We start from the raw sequence: 16,556 nt of genomic DNA, 5'->3' as shown, positions 1-16,556 counted from the left end.
AATACCGCAGAAAAGTTGCTAATTGGGGAGAATAAAGCGGAGTAAAAAAAAAGAAACAAAATAGGTTCATTTCTTCCGGTCGCGCATGTGCTCTAAAGTTTGCCGAAATTCGGAAAATGTATATTTTTACGATAATTTTCTACCTTGCTTAACTTGTCAGTATTTAAATGTAATAGCTCTAGTCGAATCTTACTCGAACCAGCAATGATTTAAGAAAAATAATGGTTCAAATCGGTTAAGGTCTTCCGCTCACGCAACAGCCGTCAAAAATCTAACAAATTCTCGCGCTCGCCATAACTCGCTCTGGTCAAAGACTCTGACGCTCAGCCCACCTACCACTCTCGCCACCACGCCGTGCCATTGTTGTATCAGTCTGCACGTATCCCTCGTGTATGATGTGTGTTTCATTTGCTCTTCCAGTTACTATTGTGGCATTTGCATCTGCTGTATTTTGATGTTTGTTTTGTGTTATGACAATTTTTTGTAACTTTGTGACTTAACGGTGGCATACTGTGGCTGTACCTCAGAAACTCATCACAAGACAGGTATTTGATTGCCCTACATTTGCTGCACCTCATCAAACAAGCTTTCTACTGGTGAGGACGTGATTCGGTGTTGTTCACAGGACAGATACCACTTGGCGCTTAAAGTTAATAATTAGAGCGTCAGTTTTTCACACATTGCCAGTACTGTAGCTAACAAAATAATTGGTTTGTATCAGAAAGCATCCATACCAATGGTTACAGATAAGAGAATTGTGCAACTTATAAATGCGATAACACTGTCAAATGTGTGCAAAATAAAACAAAATACCTGCTATTGAACTAAGATTTGTTTACTTATTACGAGCACATGGAATAGGAAAAATTGGAGGGTTGGACGTGTCTGAAACAAAGAAACATATTAAATAATTGGAAAGGAGACCGCGTGACAGCTATTTAACTCTGGATGATGAATCTGAATGTCATCTGAAACCCTCATGCTCGTATTCAGATGTAAATATTGTTGAAACTGATGATGAAGACCAATATCTTGGTCGCTATCACTACCTTTACCAGAAGGATAGCAACTTTAACTTTAGCTTGTTTGATGAAAAATCTTTAGGTGCAGCAAATATAGGGCAATCAAATACCTGTCTTGTGATGAGTTTCTGAGGTACAGCCATAGTATACTACCTTTGTCACAAAGTTACACAAAAATGTCATAACACAAAACAAACATCCAAATACAGTAGATGCAAATGCCACAATAGTAACTGGAAGAGTGAATGAAACACACATCAAACACGAGGGATAAGTGCAGACTGACACAACAATGGCACGGCGTGGTGGCGAGAATGGTAGGTGGGCTGAGCGTCAGAGTCTTTGACTCGAGGGAGTTACGATGAGCATGAGAATTTGTTAGGTTTTTGACGGCTGTTGCACGAGCGGAAGACCGTAACCATTTTGAACCACTCTTTATACTAAATCATTATTGGTTTGAGTAAGATTCGACTAGGGCTATTACATTTAAACATTGACAAGTTAAGCAAGGTAGAAAATTATCGTAAAAAATACACATTTTTCCGAATTTTGGCAAACTTTAGAGCACATGCGCGACCGGAAGAAATGAACCTATTATGTTTCTTGTTTTTACCCCGTTTTATTCTCCCCAATTCGCAACTTTTCTGTGGTATTACGACTCGGAGAAAATAATTCGAGTTTTTTCGACCCACCCTACTGTCACATACATCAACCGGGAGGGATTCAGTTATTACATTTACTGGTAACACCAAAAAAAGGTAGGTTGTGTGGTTGTTTTGTTTTTTTTGTGGGTAATCGTCGCGATAATTCTGGTAAGTTTTGGGCAGCTATGAGATAGAAAAAGGCAAGGACTGGGAAGGAAGAGCTGTGGGCATAGTAACAGCCCCAGTATTTGCCTGATGTAAAAATGGGGAAACTATGGGAAATAATCTTCAGGGATGCCGATGGTACATTTTGAACGTATGATCTCTAGAATGCAAGCTACATCTATATGGCCCGTACAACTCATTCGGTACACAGTAATATAGTTTCATCTTCCCTTTACAGAAGCTAGATTACACTCGTAACAACACTATAATCAAAGCTACACTTCCTTGTACTGTGGCGTTTCCCTTTAGTTTTGATAATATTATGACTTTTTATTTCCACTGAAAGCGATATTCTTATCTGTGGGCAAGTCATGCTTATACTTAGCCATACCTGAGTAACGTTTAGCAAAGAGAATAAGTGATGTGTAGGAAAATGACAGATGAATAACATTTGGCTCATGCACCGATGAATTTCATGGGTTGCGACAAGCATATAGTTGCATGGAAGATACTTCTATTTCCCTATTCAAACCAATATTGAAACTTTAAACGACATCTAGCTAAACATTGGTTGAACATCGTTTATGCAATGGAAGATCGTACTCGACTTAGACGTTGTTTAGGTAAACATTGTCTAAGGCTTAAAACTAGTCGTCGTTTCTACAATCAGCCCTTTATGTTTATTTCTGTTTAAATACATAGGAACTTGAAATCTGGAATGTATCTTAATGAAGTCTTCTTTTTCTTCTTTCCACTCTAGCATAGAATTCTATGTTTATACATTAAGAAAACAGTATTGCTCTTATGACAATGGGGTTGCCATATCAAACAGTTCTGCTCAACAGCACCACGAGAAAACGGTGGCACATAAATTTGTGAAACTCAGTACTTAAGTTCAGCATAAAACGGGTAAGGAGCTAACCTGAAAATTATTTTTATGAACTCTAGGGAAATGGATGGTGGGTTAGAGAGTCTCATTTTGATGTTCACAGCATAACGGGAAAACGGTGGAACATAAATTTGTGAAACTCACTTTCTAAGTTCAAGATAAAAGGAGGAAGAATATAAGGTCCAAATTAAGCACAGTTTACTTTTGTTTCTTCCTCAGTCAGATCCATAAAGTAAATAAATCCCTGTTTTAATGTTAAAGAAAGAAATCGCACATGTAGGCTAGTTATTCATTAACACTCACTAAACACAAGACAAGTATGCACTGATATAAAGACTAAAAAAATATACGTATCACATAAATAGATGATTTTACTACAACAGTAATAAGCTGCCAGGATTCACAGAGTAACAGATTATACATTGCATGTACCAGAGCGACACAGAAGGAAAGTGAAGGAATGCAACAAAGTGATGGCTGTTCCTGCCATTGTGCTTTGTGCATGCAAAATGTATATATGAAACAGAAAAGCTTCAGTGCATATTTCAATAACGCATGGGCAAAAAATGGCTCATCCTTTTTTCTTTCTTTCATAATGCAATATAAAGTACATTATAATATTCCTTAATCATGAAGAAGTATGGGTGTCTAAGAAGGGGTTTGTTGGCTCCTTGTAGGCCCATAAAAGCAAGACTGTTTTCTTAAAATGGAATGATCTATAAATGAATGTTCAGTTGTACGAAAACACCACAGAAGGGACCCTCCCTCTGACATCAAACTTGAGGTACATGAATAAAGAAATCTTTCTCGACTAGTTGAAACATGATATAGATGTTGATTCCCATTTGCCCCAAAAGAGTAAATTTATAATACCAATATAAATGGTCCGTTATTGGACATTATAAATTTTCCAGCTAACTCATTCCTGGTTGCCAGTTTTCGCCCTTGTGTGCTAGGATGGGCTCATCAGTTGGTACCTAGCACACCTACCAAGACACATGGCTAGTGCGTACCATGGAGGCCACTGTGTAGGCTACTTGAAGCCACCGGCAGTGCCAGTGCACTATGAGGCACTTTGTCCCACTACCAAAAATTGATGCCTGCTTGGCCACCAGAATATATAGATGTTGTTTCCCATAGGGAATCTGAATCATTTGCCCGAATGAGTAAATTTATAATAAATGGTCCGTTATTGGAAATTATAAATTTTCCAGCTAACTCATTCCTGGTTGCCAGCTTTTTGTCCTCGTGTGCTAGTTTGGGCTCATCAGTCGGTACCTAGCACACCTACCAAGACGCATGGTTCGTGCATGATATAGATGTTGATTCCCGTAGGGAATCTGACATATTTGTCCCGAATGAGTAAATTTATAATACCAATATAAATGTTCCGTTATTGGAAATTATAAATTTTCCAGCTAACTCATTCCTGGTTGCCAGCATTTCGCCTTGGTGTGCTAGGTTGGGCTCATCAGTTGGTACCTAGCACACCTACCAAGACGCTGGCTAGTGCATACCGTGGAGGCCACTGCGCTGGCTACTTGGATCCACCGACAGTGCCAATGCACTATGAGAGACTTTGTCTCTTTACCAAAAATTGGTGCCTGCTTGGCCATCAGATGATATAGATGTTGATTCCCGTAGGGAATCTGAAATGTTTGTCCCGAATGAGTAAATTTATAATACCAATATAAATGGTCCGTTATTGGACATTAGAAATTTTTCAGCTAACTCATTCCTGGTTGCCAGCGTTTCGCCCTTGTGTGCCAAGCAGGCATCAATTTTTGGTAAAGAGATAAAGTCTCTCATAGTGAATTGGCACTGCCGGTGGCTCCAAGTAGCCTATGCAGTGGCCTCCACGGTATACACTAGCCAGTGTCTTGGTAGGTGTGCTAGGTACCAACTGATGAACTCAACCTAGCAGACGAGGGCGAAACGCTGGCAACCATGAATGAGTTAGCTAGAAAATTTATAATGTCCAATAACGGACCATTTATATTAGTATTATAAATTTACTAATTTGGGACAAATATTTCTGATTCCCTATGGGAATCAACATCTATATCATCTGATAGCCAAGCATGTATCAATTTTTGGTAAAGAGACAAATATTCTCATAGTGCATTGGCACTGCTGGTGGCTGCAAGTAGCCTACACAGTGGCCTCCATGGTATGCACTAGCCAGCATCTTCGCAGGTGTGCTAGGTACCAACTGATGAGCCCAACCTAGCACACGAGGGCGAAACACTGTTAACCAGGAATGAGTTAGCTGGAAAATTTATAATGTCCAATAATGGACCATTTGTATTGGTATTATAAATTTACTCATTCGGGACAAATATTTCAGATTCCCTACGGGAATCAACATCTATATCATCTGATGGCCAAGCAGGCACCAATTTTTGGTAAGGAGACAAAGTCTCTCATAGTTCATTGGCACTGTCGGTGGATCCAAGTAGCCTACGCAGTGGCCTCCACGGTATGCACTAGCCAGCGTCTTGGTAGGTGGGCTAGGTACCAACCGATGAGCCCAACCTAGCACACGAGGGTGAAACGCTGGCAATCAGGAATGAGTTAGCTGAAAAATTTATAATGTCCAATAACGGACCATTTATATTGGTATTATGGCTAGTGCATACCATGGAGGCCACTGTGTAGGCTACTTGAAGCCACTGGCAGTGCCAATGCACTATGAGAGACTTTGTCCCACTACCAAAAATTGATGCCTGCTTGGCCATCAGATGATATAGATGTTGATTCCCATAGGGAATCTGAATTATTTGCCCCAAATGAGTAAATTTATAATACCCATATAAGTGGTCCGTTATTGGACATTATAAATTTTCCAGCTAACTCATTCCTGGTTGCCAGCGTTGTGCCCTCGTATGCTAGGTTTGGCTCATCAGTTGGTATCTAGCACACCTACCAAGACGCAGGGCTAGTGCATACCGCGGAGGCCACTGCGTAGGCTACTTGTAGCCACCTGCAGTGCCGATGCACTATGAGAGACTTTGTCCCACTACCAAAAATTGATGCCTGCTTGGCCATCAGATGATATAGATGTGGATTCCCATAGGGAATCTGAATTATTTGCCCTGAATGAGTAAATTTGTAATACCAATATAAATACCATTTGAAATATGTAAGTCTGTAAGTTATCGCTTGTTGGCAATGTCGCCAGGAAATACCGACACCGTGCACACTTGTCTTATAGTATGGCTTTCAAAGCCTTGCAACCAGGAGTACACTGGTATCAGAATGCGCAGGTGAATGGCGACATAATGAGTCACTGAGGATGTAATTCACGGAAAAAAAGTTAATATTTGTTCTTGTTACTGGTAAACATTGAAATAAATGTGTCCTTTTTTTACATTAACACTGTCATGTAATCAACTGCCATGAGGCACATTCTTGTGGTCTGCTGTAAAACTAATTGAACATTCTGGTATTGGGAAATTTATGAGCATCTACACCCCTGCTTGTAACTTTTGTAGTTCACCACAAGTGGGCTGGAGGTATGATGTAAGTTTTTCCTATTTCATATTTATTAAGTACTGTTGCAAATGTATCAACTGATCTGGAATGTACAGTACAGATGCATGTGTTTGTGAGTACGGTAGACATGTGTGTTTGAGAATTTAAGTTTTATTCTGTTTTTGGCATTTTTGTAGAAATATATTTTTTTTAAATACAATAATACTGAACACTTACCAGCAGTAATTTCCAAATAATTCAATTTATCCTTCTGTTCCATCTCCATTGTATATTGTATAGTAAATTGTATATACAGACTCAAATTATTTAAAGCTTGAGGAATCGAGTCACTATTGATTTATTGTGTGTCAATAATAGCAAACACGTCATCTACATAACTCCCTGTAAACAGAAATGGTGATCATCTGTCATTTAGAATATACAGATAACCTACACAAACCAACAACACGATAAGACGTACACTGTGTGATCAAAAGTATCCCGACACCTCCAAACACATACTTTTTTCATCTTACGTGCATTGTGCTGCCACCTGCTGTCAGGTATTCCATAGCAGTGACCTCAGTAGTCATTAGACATTGTGAGAGAGCAGAATGGGGCGCTCTGCGGAACTCACGGACTTCGAACGTGGTCATGCGATAGGGTGTCACTTGTGTCAGAAGTCTGTATGCGAGATTTCCACACTCCTAAACATCCCTAGGTCAACTGTTTCTGATGTGATAGTGAAGTGGAAACGTGAAGGACACGTACAGCACGAAAGTGTACAGGCCGACCTAGTCTGTTGACTGACAGAGACCGCCGACTGTTGAAGAGGGTCGTAAAGTGTAATAGGCAGGAGACCATCACACAGGAATTCCAAACTGCATCAGGATCCACTCCAAGTACTATGACAGTTTGGCGGGATTTTATGTCGAGCGGCTGCCCATAAGCCATACATCACGCAGGTCAATGCCAAACGACGCCTCGTTTGGTGTAAGCAGCGTAAACATTGGACGATTGAACAGTGGAAAAACATTGTGTGGAGTGACGAATCACTGTACACAATGTGCCGATCCGATGGCAGGGTGTGGGTATGGTGAATGCCTGGTGAACGTCATCTGCCATCATGTGTAGTGCCAACAGTAAAATTCGGAGGCGGTGGTGTTATGCTGTGTTCGTGATTTTCATGGAGGGGGCTTGCACCCCTTGTTGTTTTGTGTGGCACTATCACAGGACAGGCCTACATTGATGTTTTAAGCACCTTCTTGCTTCCCACTGTTGAAGAGCACTTCGGGGATGGCGATTGTATCTTTTAACACGATTGTGCACCTGTTCATAATGCACAGCCTGTGGTGGAGTGGTTACACGACATTAACATCCCTGTCATGGACTGGCCTGCACAGAGTCCCGACCTGAATCCTATAGAACACCTTTGGGATGTTTTGGAATGGCAACTTTGTGCCAGGCCTCACCGACCGACATCGCTACCTCTTCTCGGCGCAGCACTCCGTGACGAATGGGCTGCCATTCCCCAAGCAACCTTCCAGCACCTGATTGAACATATGCCTGCGAGAGTGGAAGCTGTCATCAAGGCTATGGGTGGGCCAACACCATATTGAATGCCAGCAATACTGATGGAGGGCGCCACGAACTTGTACGTCATGTTCAGCTAAGTGTCCGGATACTTTTGATCACATAGTGTAGTTCAGTACATCCTGCCTCACATAAATGCACACCCCTTTTACATTACGTTATACAGAGCTTTCAGTATTCCTCTCTTGCAGTCAGGTCAGGACGAATAGAAATGAATAGTGTGATGACTCCCTCTGAATCACATGTTAACATACACGGTGTACATGTTTCCCGCCATCTGCAGTGCTGCTGTCGATGAAAGGTCCAAGTATGCGTGCTTTTTGTCAGTTTTATGTGGAAGTGTCTAAACAGTTTGTGGTCTTTTTTGGTAGTTTTATACGTTCTCCAGTTTTATACGTGCAAAATATCTGGTGTTAACTTTTCGTGACTAAAACGTGAAAAATATTTAGGCATTTGAGAAGTAGGATGTATACTTGGGCAAATGCTTCAATTTACTTCCGCATCTGAATATGCCTATATCTTGCTATGTCCCGGGTTGCAAGTCAGGTCATGATAAAAAATCGAATGTGAAGCAGCATTTTTTTTCACCCCCAAAAGATCCCACTCCGTTCTCGAAGTAGTCGAAAGCTATCCCACGTCAAGATCTGCCTTTAAGTGATAAAAGTCCTATCTGTGATCTTCATTTTGTGGCCAAACTTATCCAAAAATGTGACAGTTTCATTATTAATGATGAAAAAGTGGACATTCCAAGACAGAGATGTAAACTGGACCCTACAGCAGTCCCACATATTTTTCCTAATCTTCTGAAATATTTATCACGAAACATCACAGTAAGAAGATCTCCATATCAACGCCAGTCTACCAAATTAGATGTTCCTTCCGCAGGTGATTATTCCATACTAGACTGCCCTAGTATTAGCTCTGTATGCTCTAGTGCTGGTGATAAATCACAGGTTAGTGCTGATAACAAGAGGGTATTGATCTTAAAAAAGAGAATTAAACGTATCCAGAGGAAAGTTACTTTTTTAGCAGATGATTAAAATAAAATAAAAAGAATGCTGAACTAGAAAGGGAGCTTGAAGAAATTAAATCACCCAAAAAACATGTAAATACCCCTAATGAAAGACTAAGTAGGAAACAGAAGATAATAATTGATACCATACTGAAGAAGGGCAATACCAGAAGTTCAACAGGCATGCGTTATGATCAGGAACTTCTACTGGAAGCACTCCTGTTGAAAATTAAGTTCACAAAAGGTTACAGGCATTGTAGACAGCATGACCTTCTGCCACTGCCATCACCATCACATCTTCACAGTCTGTCGAAAAGCCTGAAGTGTTCATATGCTATCAATCATCATTCAGTCAGTGCCATTTCTCAAGCCTTTAACACTTATGATAATGATGACAACAACAGGTTAGGAATATTAATATTCGATGAAGTTAAACTAAAAGAAGAAATACAGTTTAATGGCACTTCTTTAAAAATGGATGGGTACGTGGACTTTGATGATCTCACACCAGAAGATCAACAAGCAAATATTGCAAATCATGCCCGAGTGTTTATGTTTGTACCACTCTTAAAGCACTGCGTGCAACCTATTGCAATATATGCAAGTTGCAATTCCACACCTGGTGACATACTGTCAAAAATAATAATCCAAGTTATTATTCAAGTGGAAAATGCTGGGATTCACATTGTTGGATTTGTGGGCGATGGGAGTCAGACAAATAAGAAAGCTTGGCAAAATCTTGATATCAGTGGTAAACTAAATAACTTAAATGTAAGCATTCTCAATCCTGTGAGCTCCTCCAGAAAGATTTGGGCATTTTCAGATGCAGTTCATATCCTGAAATGCATTAGAAACTATTTTCTTGCTAAAGAAAATTCTACCTTTAAAAGCCACAATATCAGCTTCAACTATTGCAGGCTAGTTTATGAAAATGACACCCTCGAGGATTCTGCAGGTTTGCGAGTATGTCAAAAAATAACCTTATCACATATCAACCCTAACGGTTTTCAGAAAATGAATGCACGTTTGGCGTTCCAGTTATTCAGCAGGGCTATGGCAAATGCAATTCATTTTTTTAGAGACAATCACACCAATGGTTTTGAAGGAAGTGAAGCAACAAATTTTTAACAAGGGCCCTCAATGATGTTTTTGATGCATTGAATGCCAAAACTCCTAACGAAGCATTATTTCCTGATTGTGAGAAATTTTATCGTTTGTGTGAAATGAGTGAGATCTTAAAAGCACCAAACAATACATTCGCCTCTGAGAGAACTCTTGAGTCCATGCATGTGACACTTAAAAGCACAATAGAACTTACACAGTATTTATGGAGCCACGGTGTTTCTTATGTGCTTACAGGCAAATTCAACCAAGACCACTTGGAAAGGCACTTTGGTATCCTACGATCCATAAGCTGTGATGATCACCCTTCTACAGTGGACTTTTTGCATCTGCACATGTTACAATCAGTGTATGTCCCACTAAGCAATGCTGTACCTGAAGGAGGTAATTGCCAGTCTGAAGTTGAAGTACCCTTTACATCATTTTTCAGTCAGATTAGAGCCCTGGGGAAAAGCTGTTGCCAAAGATAATGCCAAAATCATACATACAGCTCAGGAGAAAATTTACAGCAAGCTTACCTTTGATCAGCCACCCTTAACAAGTTGGGAAGATGAACAAATAGTTCCTTTCACCAGTTCAAAAATGAATGTTATTCATCACTTCTGTGGGTATATTGTTAAAAAAGCAAGCAAAGTGACAGAGTGTACAGCATGTATTGAGTCTCTGCAGAACAATACAGAGGGGGGAAAAGGCAGCCCGTTTTCAGCCTGAACAAGTCTACAAGAATATTGTAACTCATCCAGCTATCTCATTTACCCATCGAGTGAATTATTATTGATGTTTTCTCATGTAGAGGAAGTTGTGAGAAATATTAGTGTACAAGAAGCATTATGGGGCAAAATATTTCAAGAATGCCTGGATAGTTTACCTTCAATTACAGTGCCAAAGATGAAGTTGACAGATCTCACTACCATCAATTAATTCTTGAAATTTCTAATAAATACCCAAGGCACACTGCAATCTATACTGATGGATCAAAATGTGAGGAAAGAAATGGATGTGGGATTATATATCCTGAACGTACCATGCTGTACCGATTGCCTGACTACTATACAGTCTTCTCTAATGAGCAATGAAGCAGGCTATGCTACATATTTTGAAAACCAGCACCTGCAATAACTCCTTCGTAATTTTTTCTGATTCAAAAAGTGCATTAAATGCAATAGAAAGTCCATCATCGAAACACATCCTTGTACAAGACATACAACTGTTGTTTAACAACATCATGAAAGAAGGCAAACAAGTCATCCTTGTGTGGATGTCCTCTCATAGAGGTATTCAAGGCAATGAATCTGCTGATCAAGCAGCTAAAGACACTACTTACCTCCCGCTATTACATACTATCCACTTCATATCCGTATCGACTATAAGATCCAATTAATTGAAGGAACAAGAATCCACCTGATCGATACTTTCACTTTTATTTAGCCTTAGGCTATTTCAATAGACATTAGATTAAAAGTTCAGGACATGTTTCGAATGCGTTGCATTCATCATCAGCTGCTTGCATTTGGCAAAAGTAAAAATTAGCTAAAAGCAGTCTCACAATTTTCTTAAAACCTTAAAAACAAGTGTTAGTAGTGCGTGTGTGAATGGATGGGGGGGGGGGGGAAGAGGGGGGGGATGCATTGAAGGCGTTTGTTAGTTAAACTAAGACTTATTATTAAAAATCTTAATGTTAAAAACACTGATGGACTAAAATACAGTTCACTATCTCACAAGACTCATAGTATTATATACCAAAATCTTTTATATTCTTTTCATTCTTCACTCTACTGTAATTTAATGTAAATTCTACAGTTAGAAGTCACGATAAGACCTTAGGGTTAAAGTGACTCGAAATTAACTTAATAATAATATAAGGTAACATTACACGAATCAGTAAATAACAGAAAAAGCACAACCATTATATGTAAGGCAGTATCAAGTTAGAGTGTTTAAGAGAAGAAAGGGTAATAAATCTGTGACCATAGATAAAAGTTGTAGCTCTGCTACCAAATATGGCAGGTGGGTTGTTAGATGAATATTATGATTTATTTACGAAAGATAAAAAATGGATCATGGAAGCGACATATTCAAGTGCTGGGCAATGAGAAGATAAACCGTGGATGGTACAAATGGGGAAGATTTAAATAGCATCTCACAAGCAGTCAGGAAAATACAAGTGCACTAGGGGATGAACAAGAATTGTCAAGTTCAGATGAACAAAAAATAGATGTATTGAAACACAATACACAACAAGTCAAGAATAGTACAGCACCCAAATATCAAAAGATTAGAACACTTTTCGCAACAAACCACAAAGGAAGTATTGCAAAGCTCGGCAATAGGGACAATTTGGTTTTCATCTGAATAACTGTACAAATCTTGATTAATTAATTTCATTATGTTCCGTATTGATAATTACCATATATCATAGAAAAGAAAAGATCCACCTGATCAATACTCATTTTATTATAATTCCTTATATAACAGAACTGGTTTTGACTCTTTACAAAGTCATCTTCAGCTGTATTATACTCTTACATTAGTTACAATTTTAGGTGTTGTGCCTTGCCAAGTGAAAAGATTGTGTGTGACAGACGTTGAATTGACATATTTTAAAGTGGTTAGTCCTATGCTCATAAACTAAAGTATGTCTGAAGACCTAAAACTCGTGTTGAAACTTATAAAAATGTTAACTATATAAAAACATTAAAATGTTCACAATACATGATAAAATATATTTCAATATACAAAAATGTTAACTATATAAACACATTAAAATGTTCGCAATACATGATAAAATATATTTCAATATACATATATCTTGTTACAGTCCAAGTTTGCGGGTAAAAACATGTTCTTGAAATAAATTTGTCATCTTTCGTTTTTTATTAAATTGTCTGGCGTGAAAAGATTATGTGCTTGAGCTCAGCTGTATTATGGCCTTACAATAGTTGCATTTAGGCATTATATCTTGTCAAGTGAAAAGATTGTGTGTGACAGACATTAAATTGACTTATTTCAAAGTGGTTAGTATTATGCTCATAATTATAAGTACATCAGATGACCTGAAACTCGTGTTAAATAACCTATTAAAATATTAACTACATAAACACACTGAAATGTTCACAAAACATGGTAAAATACACTTTAAGATGCAAATGTTTTATTATAGTCCAAAGTAACGGGTAAAAACATGTTCTTGCGTTATTTACGGGTCGTCTAACATGAGAGGTTATGTGCTTGAGTTCGTATGGGGTACTTTGTACCACTACACTTTATACAAAGTTCAACCACTAAATAGCTTGCAAATTTTCTAATATTATTAAATACGTATACATTTGAAGATGGGTAGGTGCAGCTGAAGTTGTTGATAGTCTTGAAAGCATTAAATGCAGATCACATTAGTGTGTAAAAACAGTTGTTGGTGGTGGCTCTTTCCTTCTCTATGATTATTGATAAATATCTGTAAAAGGCCAAAAGTAAAATAGAAATTAGAGGTTCTTAAAAATAGTGTTCAGTGTTCAGAGTCGAAACCGGTTCTGTTATATAAGGAATTATAATAAAATTAGTATTGATCAGGTGGATCTTTTCTTTTCTTTTCTTTTCTTTTCTATGATATATCTATAACTGTACAAAGACAAAGAGAGATTAGGGAATATAGCAAAGACAATCAAAATGGGAGAATGAATTAAAGATCAGCATTTTTAAACTGCAATATCCAGGCGAATTGACCTGACTAGAAAGTTCCAGAAAACACTGATGTATTTAGCCCAACAGGATAAATGTAAACAAGTTCTAGGCAAGACATATGCAGTAGAAGAATGTAAATTAATTTGAAGTACCAAAAATTTTCAAGAGTATTGACACACAGAGAGTTCATAGTCACATAACTTAAAACATTCCAAACAAAGGAATTAGACATCCATCTGTTCCCTTATGGATACATAATCGAGTACAACCACTCAAGAAGATAGTCATGCGAAGTTCAGAATACCTTATGGTTGAAGAATAAGTCCCATACAGGTGGGGTAAAAATTTACATTGGCATAACACAAAGATGTGTCCCCCTCTCTAACAGCCAAAGAATGCCTCAAGGTAGCAGGCAAAGAAAGCTGCTTATACAGTGCCAGTTGGAGGTACAGGAGAAATCATAACACACAGCACCAGAAACGCTGAGAACATTGGTGAGGAGTGTAGAGTCGATGTCACCCAGGTTTGACGTGAGTAATCAGCCGACAGTAGTCCCGTAGGTGTGGCAGTGTGCGGATGTCAAACATCGAAAAATGATGAATGTGGCAAAGGTGAGTCGACAAAGTTACAGTTGTTACATCCTCCGCAAACTTTTAGGAACTAATCTAGGAATATTGGATGAATTGTGAAAACTATAAGGTAACTACATTTACCTGTATATGAATGATTAATCAAATGAATAGGAATGAGGAAAAATGATTGTATTTGAATCCCCAACTGCCCAAAATCAAGTAACAAATATCCTGATATTTGAGTAACTGTAGTAAATACTAAACTAGTTCCCATGCATCATATTATTATTATTATTATTATTATTAAAACAACGATATTTTCCCATTGATCTGTTTACTATCACCAAATACATAATATTGTAGTTTTCATTGGAGATTTGCCAAATCTTTTGAAATTATCCCTTATAATATATTTTTGTTTTAATAGTTTAGAGAGATTTTTGAAACTAAAATCAAACAGTGATTCATTTGTCCTCAACCAAGATCCACTGGGTCTTAATCTGGGGTTTGATTTTAATTTAATAGAGTATATTGGAGTGGTTTTCTTTGGTGAAATAAACGGCTTCCTGTTTGGTCTCTGGCTGAGTAAACCTTGTACTTTGAGGTACCGTTCAATAGTAGTTGGGCCAAGTTTGATCTTAAAATTTTCTCCCGGATCATTTCTTATATCTACCTCCATGGTATGAGGATCAGCAACCCATTTTCTTTGAATGAATCTCTCAGTCACTCTTCTAAGGTACCCAGATCGAGTCGTATTTGCAGTAATAGTGTTCCTCGCTTGTACAATCTATTCCATATATGTACAGTTTATCTAGAAAGACCAAATTCTCGTGCAATTTGTACTTGGCTATTGCCTCTCTTCAAAGTCTAATGCCTAAGGTTAAATACTCTTTCATATTTCCCATTGCAGTACCTGTTTGGTTGAAAGAAAGAATAAAAATCATACCTACAAATAACAGAAAACCTTGGTTATCAGTACAATTTCCTATGTCAAGATATTTATGGTGTCTACATCAACAGTTCTTCCATCTTACTGATGTGTTCACAGCATGAGCAGTGCTCTGGTCAGACACGGGCAGGAAGAGTACTGACGTGTTCTCCTGTTTGCCTTGGAGTTGTTTTTAACCATTGGTTCTGAAAAATACCAATGAGATATTAGAATGTATTATCTGAATAAGTGGTTCTTTGAACGAAAGAAAGAGCAACTAAGCCCTGTCCGCACACTGCCCATTAGATTGGCTCTGTTATACACGTTGGCTCTGTAATATGACATGTATTGACACACAGAGAGTTCATAGTCACATAACTTAAAACATTCCAAACAAAGGAATTAGACATCCATCTGTTCCCTTATGGATGCATAATCGAGTACAACCACTCAAGAAGATAGTCATGTGAAGTTCAGAATACCTCATGGTTGAAGAATAAGTCCCATACAGGTGTAAAAATTTACATTGGCATAACACAAAGATGTGTCCTCCTCTCTAACAGCCAAAGAATGCCTCAAAGTAGCAGGTAAAGAGAGCTGCTTCTACAGTGCCAGTTGGAGGTACAGGGGAAATCATGACACACGGCACCAGAAACTCAGACTATTATTGCTATTATTGCTTGGCAAATATCAAGAAGTTTGAGATTGAATTAAATAGAAGAGTTGTTTCAAAAAACAAATGAAGAATTACCATAAACCCAATGGAATGACATTTATATGACTAATAGTTTGGTTGACTGGGTTTTATGAAGTAATAAGATTTGCATGTATGAACCTTCTTGGTCGTGATAACAACCAGCACAAGGATTAATTTCATTAGTTAGGCCCCTTTAAACAACACACATCATCATCATCAATTTCATTAGTGGCTCACATTGGCACTTGAGTCATTGGTTACAGTTAGAGATATCAGTAGTAACCATAAGTAATAATCCATCTGTTGGCTGGCATTGTGGTGTTAGATTGGAACAAAGACTATTTTACTTTGGAAGGTAAGGGTAAGGGTTATACTGCCCGAAGGCAGTCCGAACCTCTGCAGAGGTGTTCCTGAGCTGGAGTTTATGTGCGATAGGGTGGCCAATTCCATTCCGCTCATCCATTCCCTTACCCCCCACCAACAGCGCGTGGCAACCCATCCAACTCCTGACCACGCCCAATGTTGCTTAACTTCGGAGATGGGAATCAACATCTACATTATATGATCTCACAGGATCCGGTGTTTCAACACGGCTACGGCCGTTGGCTTACTTTGGAAGGTTTCATGTATTATCAAGACAGTACACTTTAATGGTTTTCTTTCTTAATGTTCCTATTGGAACTATATTTCAAATTTCCTGTGATATCACATATCACCAATGTCCTCCTACCATATGAGTATTGTTTTATATTTTTGAAGT

General features: G+C 38.4%; 1 protein-coding gene across 1 annotated transcript in view; it reads left to right on the top strand.

Moving 5' to 3' along the window:
• The first annotated feature begins 14,192 nt into the window (after positions 1-14,192).
• LOC136886016 (zinc finger protein OZF) overlaps positions 14,193-16,556 on the top strand; it is a 40,834-nt gene continuing 38,470 nt past the window's right edge. The window contains exon 1 of the mRNA XM_068225750.1: positions 14,193-14,210. Coding sequence (XP_068081851.1) covers positions 14,193-14,210 — 18 coding nt within the window. The remainder of the gene's footprint in view (positions 14,211-16,556) is intronic.

This window comes from Anabrus simplex, chromosome 1, assembly GCF_040414725.1.
Source record: "Anabrus simplex isolate iqAnaSimp1 chromosome 1, ASM4041472v1, whole genome shotgun sequence".
NCBI classification, from domain to species: domain Eukaryota; kingdom Metazoa; phylum Arthropoda; class Insecta; order Orthoptera; family Tettigoniidae; genus Anabrus; species Anabrus simplex.
Note: the sequence above shows the minus strand (reverse complement) of the source record. Positions and strands in the feature narration are given on the sequence as shown.